This window comes from Argiope bruennichi, chromosome 1 (genome assembly GCF_947563725.1).
Source record: "Argiope bruennichi chromosome 1, qqArgBrue1.1, whole genome shotgun sequence".
Classification (NCBI taxonomy): Eukaryota; Metazoa; Arthropoda; class Arachnida; order Araneae; family Araneidae; genus Argiope; species Argiope bruennichi.
In genome coordinates this window covers 55692550-55707178 of record NC_079151.1, presented here as the reverse complement: position 1 = coordinate 55707178, position 14629 = coordinate 55692550, and the positions used below count along the sequence as shown (strand labels likewise).

At 34.1% G+C, this 14629-nt stretch overlaps 1 protein-coding gene across 1 annotated transcript; it reads right to left on the bottom strand.

Moving 5' to 3' along the window:
- Positions 1 to 68: 68 nt before the first annotated feature.
- LOC129972725 (dynein light chain Tctex-type 1-like) lies at positions 69 to 10446 on the bottom strand. Its single transcript, XM_056086969.1, has 5 exons — positions 10435 to 10446; positions 9162 to 9203; positions 4596 to 4728; positions 1749 to 1826; positions 69 to 201 (listed from the first exon to the last, which is right to left on the bottom strand). The coding sequence occupies exons 1-5, from the start codon at positions 10444 to 10446 to the stop codon at positions 131 to 133; spliced, it is 336 nt and encodes a 111-aa protein (XP_055942944.1). The 3' UTR covers positions 69 to 130.
- Between the last annotated feature and the right edge of the window lie 4183 nt (positions 10447 to 14629).

Here is a 14629-nt window from a genome sequence, read left to right as displayed (position 1 = left end):
CTATAATTTTGTTACATAAATAAAGGATCTTATTAAAATAAATATTTGGCATATAAAAAGCCACAAGAAATATTTATTAAAAGGTCGGTAAAATACAAGCTGTGGAATTTGAAGAGTATCAATAATGTTTTCATACAGCCAATCCGAACACTGTTACAATACAGCACATAAACGCATTTTCCCAACGCACAGTGCAGCTTCCTGGAAAGTAAAAATATTTGGAATAAGCTGAAATAATGTTCTGGTATCAAAAAAGTTTTTTTTAGCAATTTTTTCACTTATAGAAAATTAATTAATTTCCTTCATACCAATGAACAATATATTAATTAGTATACATGTATTAAACTAAAGAGTACATTTAACATTGTGACTATGTAACGTTGTAAATATAGTCCTTGCTGACAGTTATTTTTGTAGTTCCTGCATGTTGTTATTATTCCTTTAACTTAATAATTTATAAATACGAAATAGGCCTTTTTATAAGCATATTTGAAATAGATTGAAATTTTTATTGTGAATCATTTCGACAGTTTGTGGACAAAGATCGTGAGGTAAAATTATAATCTAATTAGAAATTAAACAATTATTGTCTGAATTTAAAAACTGTGGTTAGTATTTAATAAGCCAAACTAAAGTGAAGTAAAAATTTACAACGACATTTCTTTTTATTTCTGTTTCATAACTTCTAAACCTTAGCTCTGAAAAATATTCAGACTGAAAGTGATTAACATCTTAAGCACCATGCCAACCACCTCACCTTGAACTTCCCTTTCATACTTCATCAGTAACCGGTGGCTGACTTTGTATTTTCTTTTCAAACTATATCAATAACTGTTGACTGACAATACAATTTTCGGTCATGCTGCATTAGTCATTGTTAAATGACAATATACATTTAAAAATTATATACTCTTAATAAATTTTAATATAAAGATCATAATATAGTGAACCTAAATGCATCCAATCTTATCACAGCTTTATTATTTGACGGCATATCAAAGAAATCGGACATTCAGGACTAGATAGAAAAGATACCAAAATAGGATTGGCTCTTTATATGTTAATAGTTGCACTGTAAACGTAAGCGAGATGCCCATATCTTTCAGCATATACTATAAACCTCTGCTCTGGTATCGGAATGACACGATAACATAAGTAGGATCTATAGTTGAGTCCTAAAGTCCATCACCGGTTTCGGTAAAACCCACCTCGTAGATGATATGTGCCGTTTCCAGTAGGAGCTGGCCAACCCCACCTATTTCTGAACCCACCAGGACAACGAGAACCTATATTTGTGGTGTCCCCAGGAGAGATTTATTTTATAGATAAAAAGAATTGTGTTTATCAACTAGTTTAAATTAACAAAGTAATTTTGAATTTGCAACCATGCACAAGATTTATCAATAATTTTTCTCATTTTAATTTTCATACCATAATAGACACACACAATTTTATCTGCCTACTGAGTCTCAGATATGATGGTTATTCAAATTATTCTATGACGTAATTGATATTTATTTAATTTCTTTTGATTCTTTTATCTGAGAAACAAAATTAGATATTAACCGACGCAAAGTTGAAAGAATCGATTGCATTAGAATTTAAGTATATCTTGAACGTGATAAGCAAGAAGTTTACACACGGTTTTGTAAGTTTTGATTAAGATTTTTTTTTATTGATAGTAGTTAACTATTAAAGATTCTTCTTAACTGCCTTCGAAGGAGAAAAGCTATTACAACAAAACTTACCATCTGTGTTGTCATCCCAATAACAAGCTGAAGCGCTGTGAAAACCAGCTCCGTTCTTTTGCAAAATTGCACAGGTCACTAGAATAAGCAAAATATGAATGCAGGCCAGAAACAAAGAAATAATAATAATATAAAAAACTGGAAACAGAACATTATGTGGATGGATATTTAAGATATAAATATTGCTTCATTTTTTCCGAGCATTTAATTTAAAATGCCCAAACTGCATTGTCCAATCTTCATTTAGCAATCTCATTCAATAACGATTAAAATTACACCATTTTTTTTCTTTGAAAAAACGTAAACAACCTCTTTAGGGGGACCGCGGTTGCCTGGTGGTAAAGTCTTGGCTACGGAACCGGAGGGCTTCAGATTCAAAACCCAATTTTACTGAAGAACCATCGTGTAAGCGGGTCTGAGGCACATTAAATACGTCGAGGCCAAGCGTCTTCCCTCTGGTGTAGTGCGGAAGTTTGGAGAGAGAGAGAGTCAGCTCAGGCGTCGTCCTCGTCATCTGACTGTGGTTCCAAGTTATGAGGTCCATCCCAAAGCAGCTCTAGTGCTGTTTTAAAACGGAACATTAATATAACGGAACGGAACTCAATCTCTTTAGGAATGAATATTTAAAAATGATAATAAGATGCATTTTTTAATTTGATATCGGCAACAATTAAGGGGAGCAGAAAAAAAAAATTGATTTCATTCATTTGAATTTTTATCAAACAGATTTTGCATTTTTCCGTCTTAGAAAAGTTTAAATTTAAAGAGAAGCTAGACGTATTCATGTATCAGTATATTTAAAAGTGATAAAATTAGATTACTAATTTTAAAGATTACTGCTTTAAAAGATAATCTACATAGGCTCTTTAGCAAGTCATTTACTTAAACTCTTACTTTGGATTAGGGTAGCGTTGAAAAGACTCAATTTTGAAATCCAATTACGTTTATTCGAATTTTGCTCCCATTACAAATCCTTAGTGCATGTGAATCTGATGCTAGGAAAAATCCGTTGTAGACTAAGCTTTCGTCTACAGCGATGAGAAATTGGAGCTTGGAACATGTAATATGGGCTCAAGTGTGGTTTGTATTACTTCAGTTCAGTAGGGCTCAATGTTGCATAGATTATCTCAAGATAGACATTATATTCTTTTAAAAGAAAATTTGACGCCATTATTCATCTTATATTGCAGTATTTCGTATTTTTTGCCCAGATGTTATATCCTTTTCCGGCTATTAAAATTTTTTCAGTGAACAAGTTACCATGCACCATTATAATTATAGTTATTACACAAGCTGCTACTGATCTTTGATCTGCGGAAGAAATTAGAAGGAATCCTTAAATATTTAAAAAGATTGCGATGAGAAACTATATATGTATGTAAAAATTCTGAATGCAATGTACTGGAAATTAGAAATTTTTTGAGAAATATTAAAATAGCGCATAAGTGTGACATATCGCCTGAAATAAAATTACAATACAAGAAAAGTGACATCAATCTATATGTTAATAAAATTTTAAGTTTATCCAGACTCGGGTATCGTCCTCATTATCTAACCAGTTCAAAAGCAAAAGCAAAAAAAAAAAAAAAAAAAAAAATGAGGTTCTTTCCAATAGACTTTTTACTTCAAGATATAATGCAAATATAACTAAATTAAATTGCATGCAGCCTCATTCCGTTTTATAGCAATACTGAGAGATTCTAATTTTAATCCAACATTTGATCATAATAATGAAATCCATTTATAGATGATTCAAATTCTTGAATTAATACTTGGATCTTTAGTTGTTCGAATTTATAAATTTTCAATGAATATTGTCATTCACAATGAAAATGATACTTAACTGTATATGATTGTTTGTTTGCATTCGAAACAGTATTGAAGATGAGATAGTACATAATTATTAGCATATTTCTCTGTACTCATGAGGATATTTGACTTGGCGTTAAATAAATTATTTTAAGAAATTAAGAGACGGTCATGAACCCAAGTTTCTAGATCTGACAACGTTTTGCTTCCTCGTTACATATCAAAGATGAGAATTTATTCAATTTAATTAAATTAACTTCCCTTTTAAAGCAAATATTAGGGCTACTTTGGAACGGACCTCGTAATTTTGAGCCTCAATCAGATGACGAGGGCGACACCCGAATTGGAACCTCCTCTCCAAACTTTCACGCCACATCAGAGGATTTAACGTGTACCAGATCCGCTTACACGATGGTTCTTCGGTGGAATCGGGTTTCGAACCTGAAATTCTCTGGTTCCGAAGCCGAGACCTTACCATCAGGCTACTGCGGTCCCGATGAAAATTAGATGCACCTAGTCCAACACAGTCCTATTTATTACAATACTGTCACTTCCGCTTTCTGTTTCATACTTTTCTCGCTTTCAGTAAGTGCACTAGTCTAAAGTCGAAATTTAACAGCAAACTCGACAGAATCATGTTATATTAAGTCCCTTTCCGAAGATCCATTCCTTTACGGATATGGTCGTAAATTTGCTATCTGACTCATTGTAGGACCACCCCCGTCTGTGGACATCGATCGGAAGCTTCCCGCAAACTATCGGTAAAATTAACAAACATCGCAAAACCTAAGTGACGGGAAAGAGGGCAAAATGCGCCTGCCTCAAGACGCACACGGGCCGTCGGAACGGGGCTTTAAATAGGCGATACCAACGTTTTCTAATTCTTGTCCTCGGAATACATTTTTCTTCAAATACATTCTCCCATATTTCCTTTACTAGCTACAACTTGCAATATCTGAAATTTTCATTTTTCATTTAATGAGTTGATTAATTTTTCCAAGACAATGAGTTATGATAATTTAAAAAATTGAATATTACCTATGAATTTAAAGGGCTTATTCATTTTCGATAAATTCCATAGCACTTTCTCTTCGACCAGGGAAATCCAATGTTCAGTCAACATTTCGGTTTCAGAACCACTCTGAACTTCTTGAAATACTTCATTTATCACCTAGAATGCGATAGGTCATGAGTGGACTTTTAATTCAGTTTAAATTAGATTTAAAATTAATCTTTGTTTAAATTTATAAAACGTAAAACTGTTTACGCGATTACGTTTACAAGATGTTAATCAATGCATCATTTTTTGAAGGAAAATCGAATATATGTAAATTCAATAATAGAAAAGCGTATTGTTACAAAAATTTTTTCTACAAATACCGCCAATCAATCGTAATAATGCAGCACATTTAATAGCTAGTTCAGCAGATTGCTTGCTGTCTAATCCTCCAAAATTTACTTGTCGGCGACTCCGATTTCTCTCACACACGACTTCTTCTGCCTGTCTTTTATAGTTCCGGGGAGGGCGGCGGCTAGAATCTTCCAGACCAATCAGGACGTCTCTGGGTGTATCTCAGTTCCTACTGGATGGATCGTGAAACTTCTCAAACTTTCCAGTATGATCCATTTTGTCAACAAAGTCGCCAAATTCATCGCCAAGTCTCCAAACGATCACCAAGTTAGTCGCCAAGCTCTGAGTTCATTGACGCGGCAGCCGCTCAGCACGCACAGGACAGATCGTACAACGGTCTTTCTTACGATGACACTATTTGTGCCAAGTAGCAAAATTACAGATTTGTAACAGTATCATTAAAGTCATTTGCAATAATAAAGAAAAATAATCACACAAATTTATGTATAAAGAGATTTAACGGAAATTGACTGGAATCATTATTCTTGGCCACCAGCTGGCAATCAAAGGCATCTAGTGCAAATAATATAAGATAATTATAAATAAAAATAAAACCACACTTAATTCACTCAAGATACGCTTTCAGAAAAATCTGAAAAGAGTGAAGGTGGGTTTACATTCAACCAGTTGTAAGATTCCAGAAACTCACACATGCGCAGAAGGAAGATTGCGCATGCGCTGAAAGAGCAGAAGATAGCAAGTTCTTGTCTCGACAGGACAAGTGCTTGCTACTGTACAGTTTCTACGCATGTGTGGTGTTAAGGAATGGTCTGTAGCTGGCTGAGTGTAAACCCACCTTTAGAAAGAGTGATTTTACGATATCTACAATGCAATGCTCAGAGACATTCTGTGGAATTTCACAGAGTTTTAGTTTAGTTTTGTTATATTAACGTCCCGTTGTAAAGCAACACTAGGGCTATTTTGGGACGGACCTCGTCATTTTGAACCGAGGTCAGATGACGAGGACGACACCTGAGCTGGCACCCTCCTCTCCACACCACACCAGCGGGAGGACGTTTGGCAGGATGGATTTAACGTGCAACAGACTCCTTTACACGACGGTTCTTCGGTGGAATCGGGTCTCGAACCAGAAACCCTACGGCTCACTAGCGGCCTCAACGGAATTTCACAGAATAAGCGAAAATGAGCACCATTTGCAAGATGTGATTTTCTGATCATGAATATTATTAAATGGTAGGCAATCACAAATGTTTATATATTTATCAATTTTTTTAACAAAAAATAAGCATTTTGTGATTACTTCTAAAGCATCGAATTAATCCATATTACCAAATATAACTGGTTGGATTTTAAGAATTTAAAAAAGGCATTGAATAAAAAAAAAATACTTACATATTTTAAATATTCATGAAAATTAAAGAATAATCAAACAACCTCGATTAATTAAAAATAGCATTTTCATTTGGAGTGATCAGATGCTGTTCATCGAAGTTAGTTTGCATTCTAAATTAATGTCAATCGCTGGTCAGATATCCAATTTTTATTTCGTTTGAAAACTTATGATCCCTAGATATGCCATCAATAGTTAGTGCCCACCATCAACTGTCACTGGCAAGAAAAATATTAAAAGTCCTAATTCACTGCACATTCTCTATGGGAAAGAAACTACGACAAAGTCCCACAATCACAGCCAATGTAAAGATATCGCCAATTTTTACTTTCTCGTATATTGTAATAATCGTCAAAAAATTCGAATTCGAGATGTCGACGAATTGTTTTAGATCTCCTTGAGTGCGGAAAACACACTTTTGGAAAATGTCAGCCTGTTTGTGACAAAGGTATTTCAAAAACGCTTTGCGCTAGATGGTTCAAATTTGGTATACGGTTTTTACATTTGGTATACTTTCTTTCAAATTTTGAGTAAAATCTGTTCAGAGGGATTTCGTCTGTCCAGCTGTTCGAATATAAGTTACCACGATAATTACAAAACAAAGGGAGCTAGATAGATAAAATTCAGTACACAGATTTAACATCTATAGTATTAACACTTGTCAAAATTTGAGCCAAATAAATCGAACTACCGGTTTACGGAAATCCACCTACCAGAAAGTACAGATATATCGGTCTGTACTTTCAGAAATAAGTAAACGCAATAATTAAAAACCGCAATGACTTAAATATATCAATTTTGGTATGTGAATTTATGACTACAAATGCAGTTTTATTGTCAAATATTTTTTTCAATCGGTCGAGACAAACGTGTCTAAAACACAAATTCGATTTTTGGATACTATTGTTACGAAATTTCCGGGTTCGTTTGGATAGTGGGAGTTATATGGTGTGGAGAACGCTCAATCAGCAGGCAGCAGTAGAAAATAAAACAACGATGTTTATTTACACGAAGACACACAGGACAGCACAAAGACGACAACTATATACAGTACAAAAGACGATTATCTTCAGCCGAGACGTGCAGCATACAACCAGACTCTACTGCAGACAGTAGCGCACAGCTTAGTTCAACACTAGCTTCACTCCGTCGCTGCTCCGCTTATCTCTGGAAGGCCAGTTCTTTACCGTCAATTCTGACTACTCTTCGACTCCACTGGTCCACGACTTCGACGACCCAATTCACGATGACTCTTCTCTGTCGCTTCCGACGACTCTCCGATCTGGTTCAGGACTACGACTCCAATTCACCGGTTCACGACTAATCTCAATTCACGGCTACTCTCCTTTGTCGCTTCCGACTATTCTCGCACTCCTCTGTTTCACGACTCAATTCACCGTCACACCCCGGGAGCTGCAGCTCCTTTTATAGGTCTTACGAGGCGGGGCTAGAAGCCTCTCAACCAATCAGGAACGTTCGAGGCGTAACTCGGTTCCTACTGGACGGATCGGGGAAATTCTCGATGTTTCGGTTATAATCTATTTTGGCGCCAAAGTCACCAAATTCGTCACCAAGTCGCTAAATGGTCGCCAAGCTCTGGGACCGCCCATGGAACCAACTATGCTGGGAAGCAGCATCACAGGTTCGTAACACTATTAATAGTATGCCAATTATCAATCGCCAAATAACTCACCGAGAATGACACAATAGATTCAGTAAAAATGCTAAATTCAACCAAAAGTTAATATTTCATAACTATTGTACTCCAGTGCCATACATAATGCTTCTTTATTTGAAATGGCAAGCTCAGTAAACTGCATGCTATTAAACCTCATGCGTGACTGTGGTCTACATTACCGAATCGCAAAGCAGACATAGTATTAACCCGTTTAAGCATTGGCATACTAAATTCACACATCTCCACTTGTTCTAGGTGAAAAATCACTTCTATGTTCTAAATGTGACTGTCAAATGTCTGTCCAACATATATTGTCAGAATGCCCACATTTCAATGCTCGACGTTTGCTATTTTTTCAAAACGCAAACACTCCATCACCTTTATTACTCGGCAAGACACCACATGCTCAAATTTTTACATTTTTAAAGTCTGTCAAATTTTATGCATTCATTGGAACTTGGTTGTTTTTAAGTACTTTTGTACACTATCCATTTTTAATTATTGTACATTGATATTATTTTAACCCTGGTTTGGCGCAGCATAGTCAAAATTATGGCTCTTGCGCCAGAAAAATCCAAACAAATCCAAATGCCATACAAGGCGTTCTCTAGCACGACACGTTTATTAGGGAATATACGATAAAGTTTTGGGAGACTACAACCACTGGTAATATCGTACGAAAGTTCATGACTTTCTATGTATGTCATCAAAGTAACCTAGCTTCTTCATCACTTTCCATTTTCTCAAAATATTTTGCAAAATCTCTCTCTCTCTCTAGCGTCAAAACGTGACCGATTTCATCAATATTATTCTTCAACTGATTTCCATTTTCTGTATACACCTAATAAATTAGAATGTTTCTATATTTATTATGAAAATATAATTTAAAATTAGTTTTTTTTTCATTTGGTATGATCTGAAGCTGTTCGTAGAATTGATTGGCATTCTAATTAATGTCAATAATATAGTGAGTGATCATCTGGTCCCCACCTGTCCCTAGAAAATTATAAATAACACTCAATATAAAAAAAAAAAAATCAGCATATAGCACTATGTTCTGAACTAATGAGCAGCTATTAATTCGCATATTTTTATTGTTGCCATTTCAGTCAAAATCAAATAAACATTACTTTGTGGTCCATTAAGAATGGAAGGAAGACTTACGAGTTTCACTATATTCACGATGTCTTCACCTGGAAATTGTTCCTAGAGAGAAAAAAAATATCTACGCAAAAAAATTGAAAATAAATTTAAATGTAATAATCATTACATAAATAAATATGTGGGAACTGTTAACAGATCTCATCTCCTGTATGGCGCCATGTTAGCTATGTTGCGTCATGCATCCCATGATGCTTTCCCGCCATTATTGGCAGACGAGAATTGGGTAGTCAGTCTGTAAGACGTACAGCTCATGCTCGTGTATCTTTATGTGTTCTATGTTAGCAATGTTTTGTCCTTTAATCTTAATAAATATATTTCTCATATTAATGTTGGTCCTTGCCTTTCCCCACATTTTTGGGGGCTCGGCCTTTCTCGTGAATACCCCTAGCAAATCCCGCCAAATTATTAAAAAACCTGTGGACATTAGTACAATTTAAGACGCTAAATTGATGCTAAAATGTTGAAAAAGCTGTGGGCATTAGTACAATTTAAGACGCTAAATTGATGCTAAAATGTTGAAAAAGCTGTGGGCATTAGTACAATTTAAGACGCTGAATTGATGCTAAAATGTTGAAAAAGCTGTGGGCATTAGTACAATTTAAGACGCTGAATTGATGCTAAAAATTTTGATAAGAGTGGATTTTTGCTGTGGATGATTTACTGGACTGATGAATGGACGTTTGTGCGTGTTTTTCACGGATATGATTCAAGTGAAAACTTTCAAGATTCGTGTTATTGTGTAACTGTGCTGACATATACTGTCCGTTTTATAAAAGGAACATCATCCTGTTTGACATTTCTAAATTACAGAAGAAATTCAATTATTTGGAAATGTGTGAATCATTCAGGAGTGAATAGTTCGACTGCTCCCAACCAGGTAGGCGCAATTTTTTTACTTCTAAGAATAGAATTTTTTCACAAAAAATTAATTTTAAATTTCAAAACAGAAGAAATTAAAATTTGCAAATAATTTAAAAAAAATCAAGGATAGTTAGAATTATGGGTTAGACTTAAGAACATGGTATGACCGCCTAGCGTAAACTTCTTAAACAATCTGCATTTCTTATTAGATGCAATACAGTTAATTTTAATGATAGGCGAAAATGTCTCATACTTGATGATTGAGCCTTATTGTGTTAATAATTGAATTATATCATCATGGATTGTACTTTAACAATGAAAAACTTTAACTATCATATTTGAAATCTAGAACCTTTTAAGCGCTTTCATAAAACATGGCAATGTCTCCTCGACAGATTGTTGTTTACGTTACTTGGCCAAACATCGCCGCTTGCAAGTAATTTGTGTAGTAGTTCTAAACTTTTTGACGAGTTTTTAATCTTTCGCTCGATTTGGCTGATACTGGTGAAAAGCTGGTACCATATACTTTAGTTTGATAGTTAAGTATTAAACGAATGCCATTGGCGAACATAATTAATTTTAGTTACTGAACGATCTATTAGCGCGCGACCTTTGATTAATCGCAGGCATTAGGTTAATACGTAAATACTATCAGTTTTTATTTCATCAATTTCCCTATCACATGCACTGTTACATTCTCAACCATTTCATTTTTTGAATTAATTTCGAAGGAGATTTCTTGACATGCCCTAAGAAAGCAGATGTATAAATTTTGATATTGAACAATTTTCCTCGCGCTACGTTTTTTAAATCTACATTTTTAAATAAACTTGTTCTTTGCTTTTTTCACTGTTTGTTAATATTATCTATATATTTGATATCTACTGTAATGCGCCCATTTACATCGCCAAGGATGCCAACAATACCAGTTCGTTAAAGTCAAAATTCAAGATGGCTGACTAGGTAAACAATGCTGTGAGTAAGATTGTGAGAAGAATTACCTCCTGGCCTTCTACATCGTTTTAACCTGTCGAATCAACCAAATTGCGAAACATGCCAATCTTTGAATAATTTGGATCATATCTTACTGCACTGCCGAAAATACTCAAGCTTAAGACGTTGCCTCTGGTCGAAGTTGGGCCTCAACTCTCTTTCAAGCTGTAATTTCAAACAACTCACGAGCAAAGCATTTGCAGATAAACTTTCTCTCCATATTTTCCTTCAGCACTTGAAATTTTTTGACATTTATTAATTGAAGATATTGTTGAACACTGGGATGACAGCCTTTGTAGCTAAAAATCCCTAAGTCCCCCTCATTCAAACAAACAAACAAGAATTACTCTTCTCGCTTCTTTAGGTTACCATATTGGGGAAAAGGGAAGAATCGCCAATTTAATGCTCTTTTCTGCAGAATTCCGAAGTTGGTTTGGATGTCACAATTGATGTCATTAAAAGTACCAACTATTCAAATAAACAAACGATTCGGTAAAAGTTTACAATTGGATGCCTCTTCATTTTTTGGCAATTTTTTGACCCCAAGATCGGCATCAAGGGGGTTTTTGGTCGGTAGCCAAACAGTAACGTCAATGGCAGCAAAACATTATGGAAACCAGAAGTAGTGTTTCATCACTGAAATTTGTCGCCTATTGAAGGGGCACCCAAATCTACACTACAACCAACGATTTTTCATATTGACCCAATATTAGTGATAAAAGAGGTACAATTAATGGTACAGTTCTAGGGACGGGTACCATTTGGCGATTTTCCGTCAAATTTTTTTCGCCAAGCCCGGCGGACGTTATAATCTTCAGAGTTTTATTTCTCAATATTATGATTATTTTCAAGAGACGCTGGCGACTTTAAAGATAAAGTTTGGCGAAAATTTCGTGGTACCCGTCCCTAGGATTTAGCCCAATTAATAGTTTTTTATAAACGTATTTCCCAAATAAGTAAACGGAGTGTCATTTACCTAGTTAATTATTTTGGTTTTTGACTTAAGCAAATTGGCATTGTTGGCGATGAGTAGGCATACATTAAAGTAGAATTCAACTACATATTAAATGATTTTAAATTATTAAAAATTTACAAATACATACATAATATTGTAAATTGTTTTTCCTACCTTTGTCATAATTCTTTAAAATGAATCAAGGAAATTAATAAATCACACGTTGGAATGTGAGACAGCACATCAGTATTTTTGCATTATTTTGCATCAAAAAGTCATCATTATGCGCTTTGCGTCTTTGTTTACATCATTTTTGATTTGAATGCGCATGTTCATATGTGAGCACAAATTTACTGGGAATAAGATGATTATGGTTTTCATATTAACAATTTTCAATCATCATTAATATCCAACCTGCAGAATAACAATCGACTTCCTGTACGACGTTGTTTGGTTGATGAAAACCTTCAAATTTCAGCGAATTGTCTGCGGATATAAATGAGCCTTAAAGAGTTTCTGTTATTAATAGCTTGAAGATGTTTTCAGAATTCTAAATTTGATATTTTTGGCTTTCTTTGGCTTTGATACTGGTTTGAGAAAAATAGATAACATTATGGAATATTTTTATTGAATATATATTATGATTTCCTTGTTTATACTTGCAATTGAGTATCTAAATTAGAAAATAAATTGCATCTATTTTGACTCTTTTATTGGATAAATCGACATGCGTCATTTGATCAAATATCACGAGAACTTCTTTTTATAAACTCGCTTTTAGAGAAAATAATGGAAGGTTTCGTATTCATATGGTAAAGGTCAAATATACTGCGCTATTTCTACCCTGGGATACATTGAGCATTTAGCAGGAAGAAAATGAATATCAAAACTCGACATATGAGAACTTGCAATTAGAAGTTCTATATCGAAAGTAGTTTTTATCATGAACCTTTTTTTCCTCTCTACATATAAAGATAAATGTGTTTTTACTTTCTCGTGTACGAAACATAGAGGAAGTATTCTTATCGTCAAAGATTTCAAACTCGAAATTTTGACGAATCTTCACGGTTCAGACCCTCACTGAATCCGAAAAACTCGTTTTCGGCATTATGTTTATCTGTCCGCACATGAACACGATAACTCAAAAACACTTTGAACTAGATGGATGAAGTTTTGTATATATGATTAATGATGTAAATTTCTATCAAATTTAGAATGAAATCTATTCACAGAAAAGCTGTCTGCCTGGCTGCTTCACCACAATCCCCCTCCCCTTAATTTCCTCACTTAAGCACAACCAATTTTTATTATTTAAAATAATATTTTTGTTTGTTGGAAAATCCAACGAATCTCATGCTTTCAACAAACTGTTTATACGCACTATCTCTTTCCTGAACTATCTAGTGTTGAAACTGTACTTAACAAAGCTTATTTTCTTTGTTACATTTAAATATATTGTAACGAAACTTGTTCTAACTTGGCTTAAACTAAATTTGCTTACTGGTAGAATGCTATGAACAAAAAACGACAGTTCGCAAGTTCGTATCTGATTGCAAACAAGTTGCCTAAAAAATCGTTTTATATTTGATTTGCTTTCTGTTATTTCTCTTTTGTTCTAGAATGTTCTTATAATTTCTGTAAATTTCTAAATCTGGAAGATTCGAGTCATTACATTTTGTGGATAAAAACAGATGTAAGGTTTAGTTCCTTGAATCAAGTCTCGAGTTGAGGTAACTAAAGTCAAAGGTAACGCTCGCTTAACTCATGGTTTATCTACGCGACAATATTATCTCAAGTTGATTTGTACTTACTTTAGTTTACTGTTATACATTTCTTTGTATGTTTTTCTGTACTTAAACTCAATGTGCAGAGGGATTCTTATTTCATTGGATTGATTTTGTATCATAAAACCTTTTCACGTAGAAAATTCAAATGATATTTTTTATAAGGTGATAGTGGGTATCTGCTTTTAGCCTTCCATTCTCTTTACAAATTTTTAGTTCACTGAAATTCGCAATTTTTACTGTAGGTATTTGTATAAGAAAATATGAAATGAATCTTATTATTCACGGACTTTATTATTTAGAAATTCAAAAGCCCTTTTTAAAACAATATTTTTCTTGATAGTCATTTTGAAAATTTGTTTCAGTTGTTTTATTTTTGCAAAACGTAACATTATTTTATCCAATACTCATAATAATGAAGACGTTTTATGAAATTCCCATTTTTGCAGTGAAGTTTGATCGCGCATAGGCATTTAATGCAAAACACTTTATTTCAAAAGTAAGCATAGAGTTAGTTTGGGTACTCTCCACAAAGCTTTCTTGCATACTTTCTAATAAAGGTGTTATCGCCTTCTCCTTCCATAAAATTTTGCACTCTCGATAAGATCGTGAGTGTCTTGCATTCTATTGGCGAGCAACAGTTATGAAATCTTCATTTTTGGCTTGAATTTAGTATTTTTACTGATCGGCAATTCTTTTTTTGGTAATGAATCCCTAGAATGTGGTTTTTTTTGTACTCTAAATTCGAATTTGTATCTTAGATGCGTTTATTTTCCCAATTGAGTGAGATCAAAATTTGATTTAGAGCAACAACTGTAATCTGAAAATCACACACCAAATTTTATCAATTTACGTCGTTGCATGTTTGAATTATT

Bases quoted from the DNA above. Each gene is read 5' to 3' on its own strand.
- LOC129972725 (XM_056086969.1), bottom strand. The intron at 1,827-4,595 runs GTAATATTCAAT...TGCTTATTCTAG, and splicing joins TAAGCCCTTTAAATTCATAG to TGACCTGTGCAATTTTGCAA. The intron at 202-1,748 runs GTAAGTTTTGTT...TTTACTTTCCAG, and splicing joins TTGGGATGACAACACAGATG to GAAGCTGCACTGTGCGTTGG.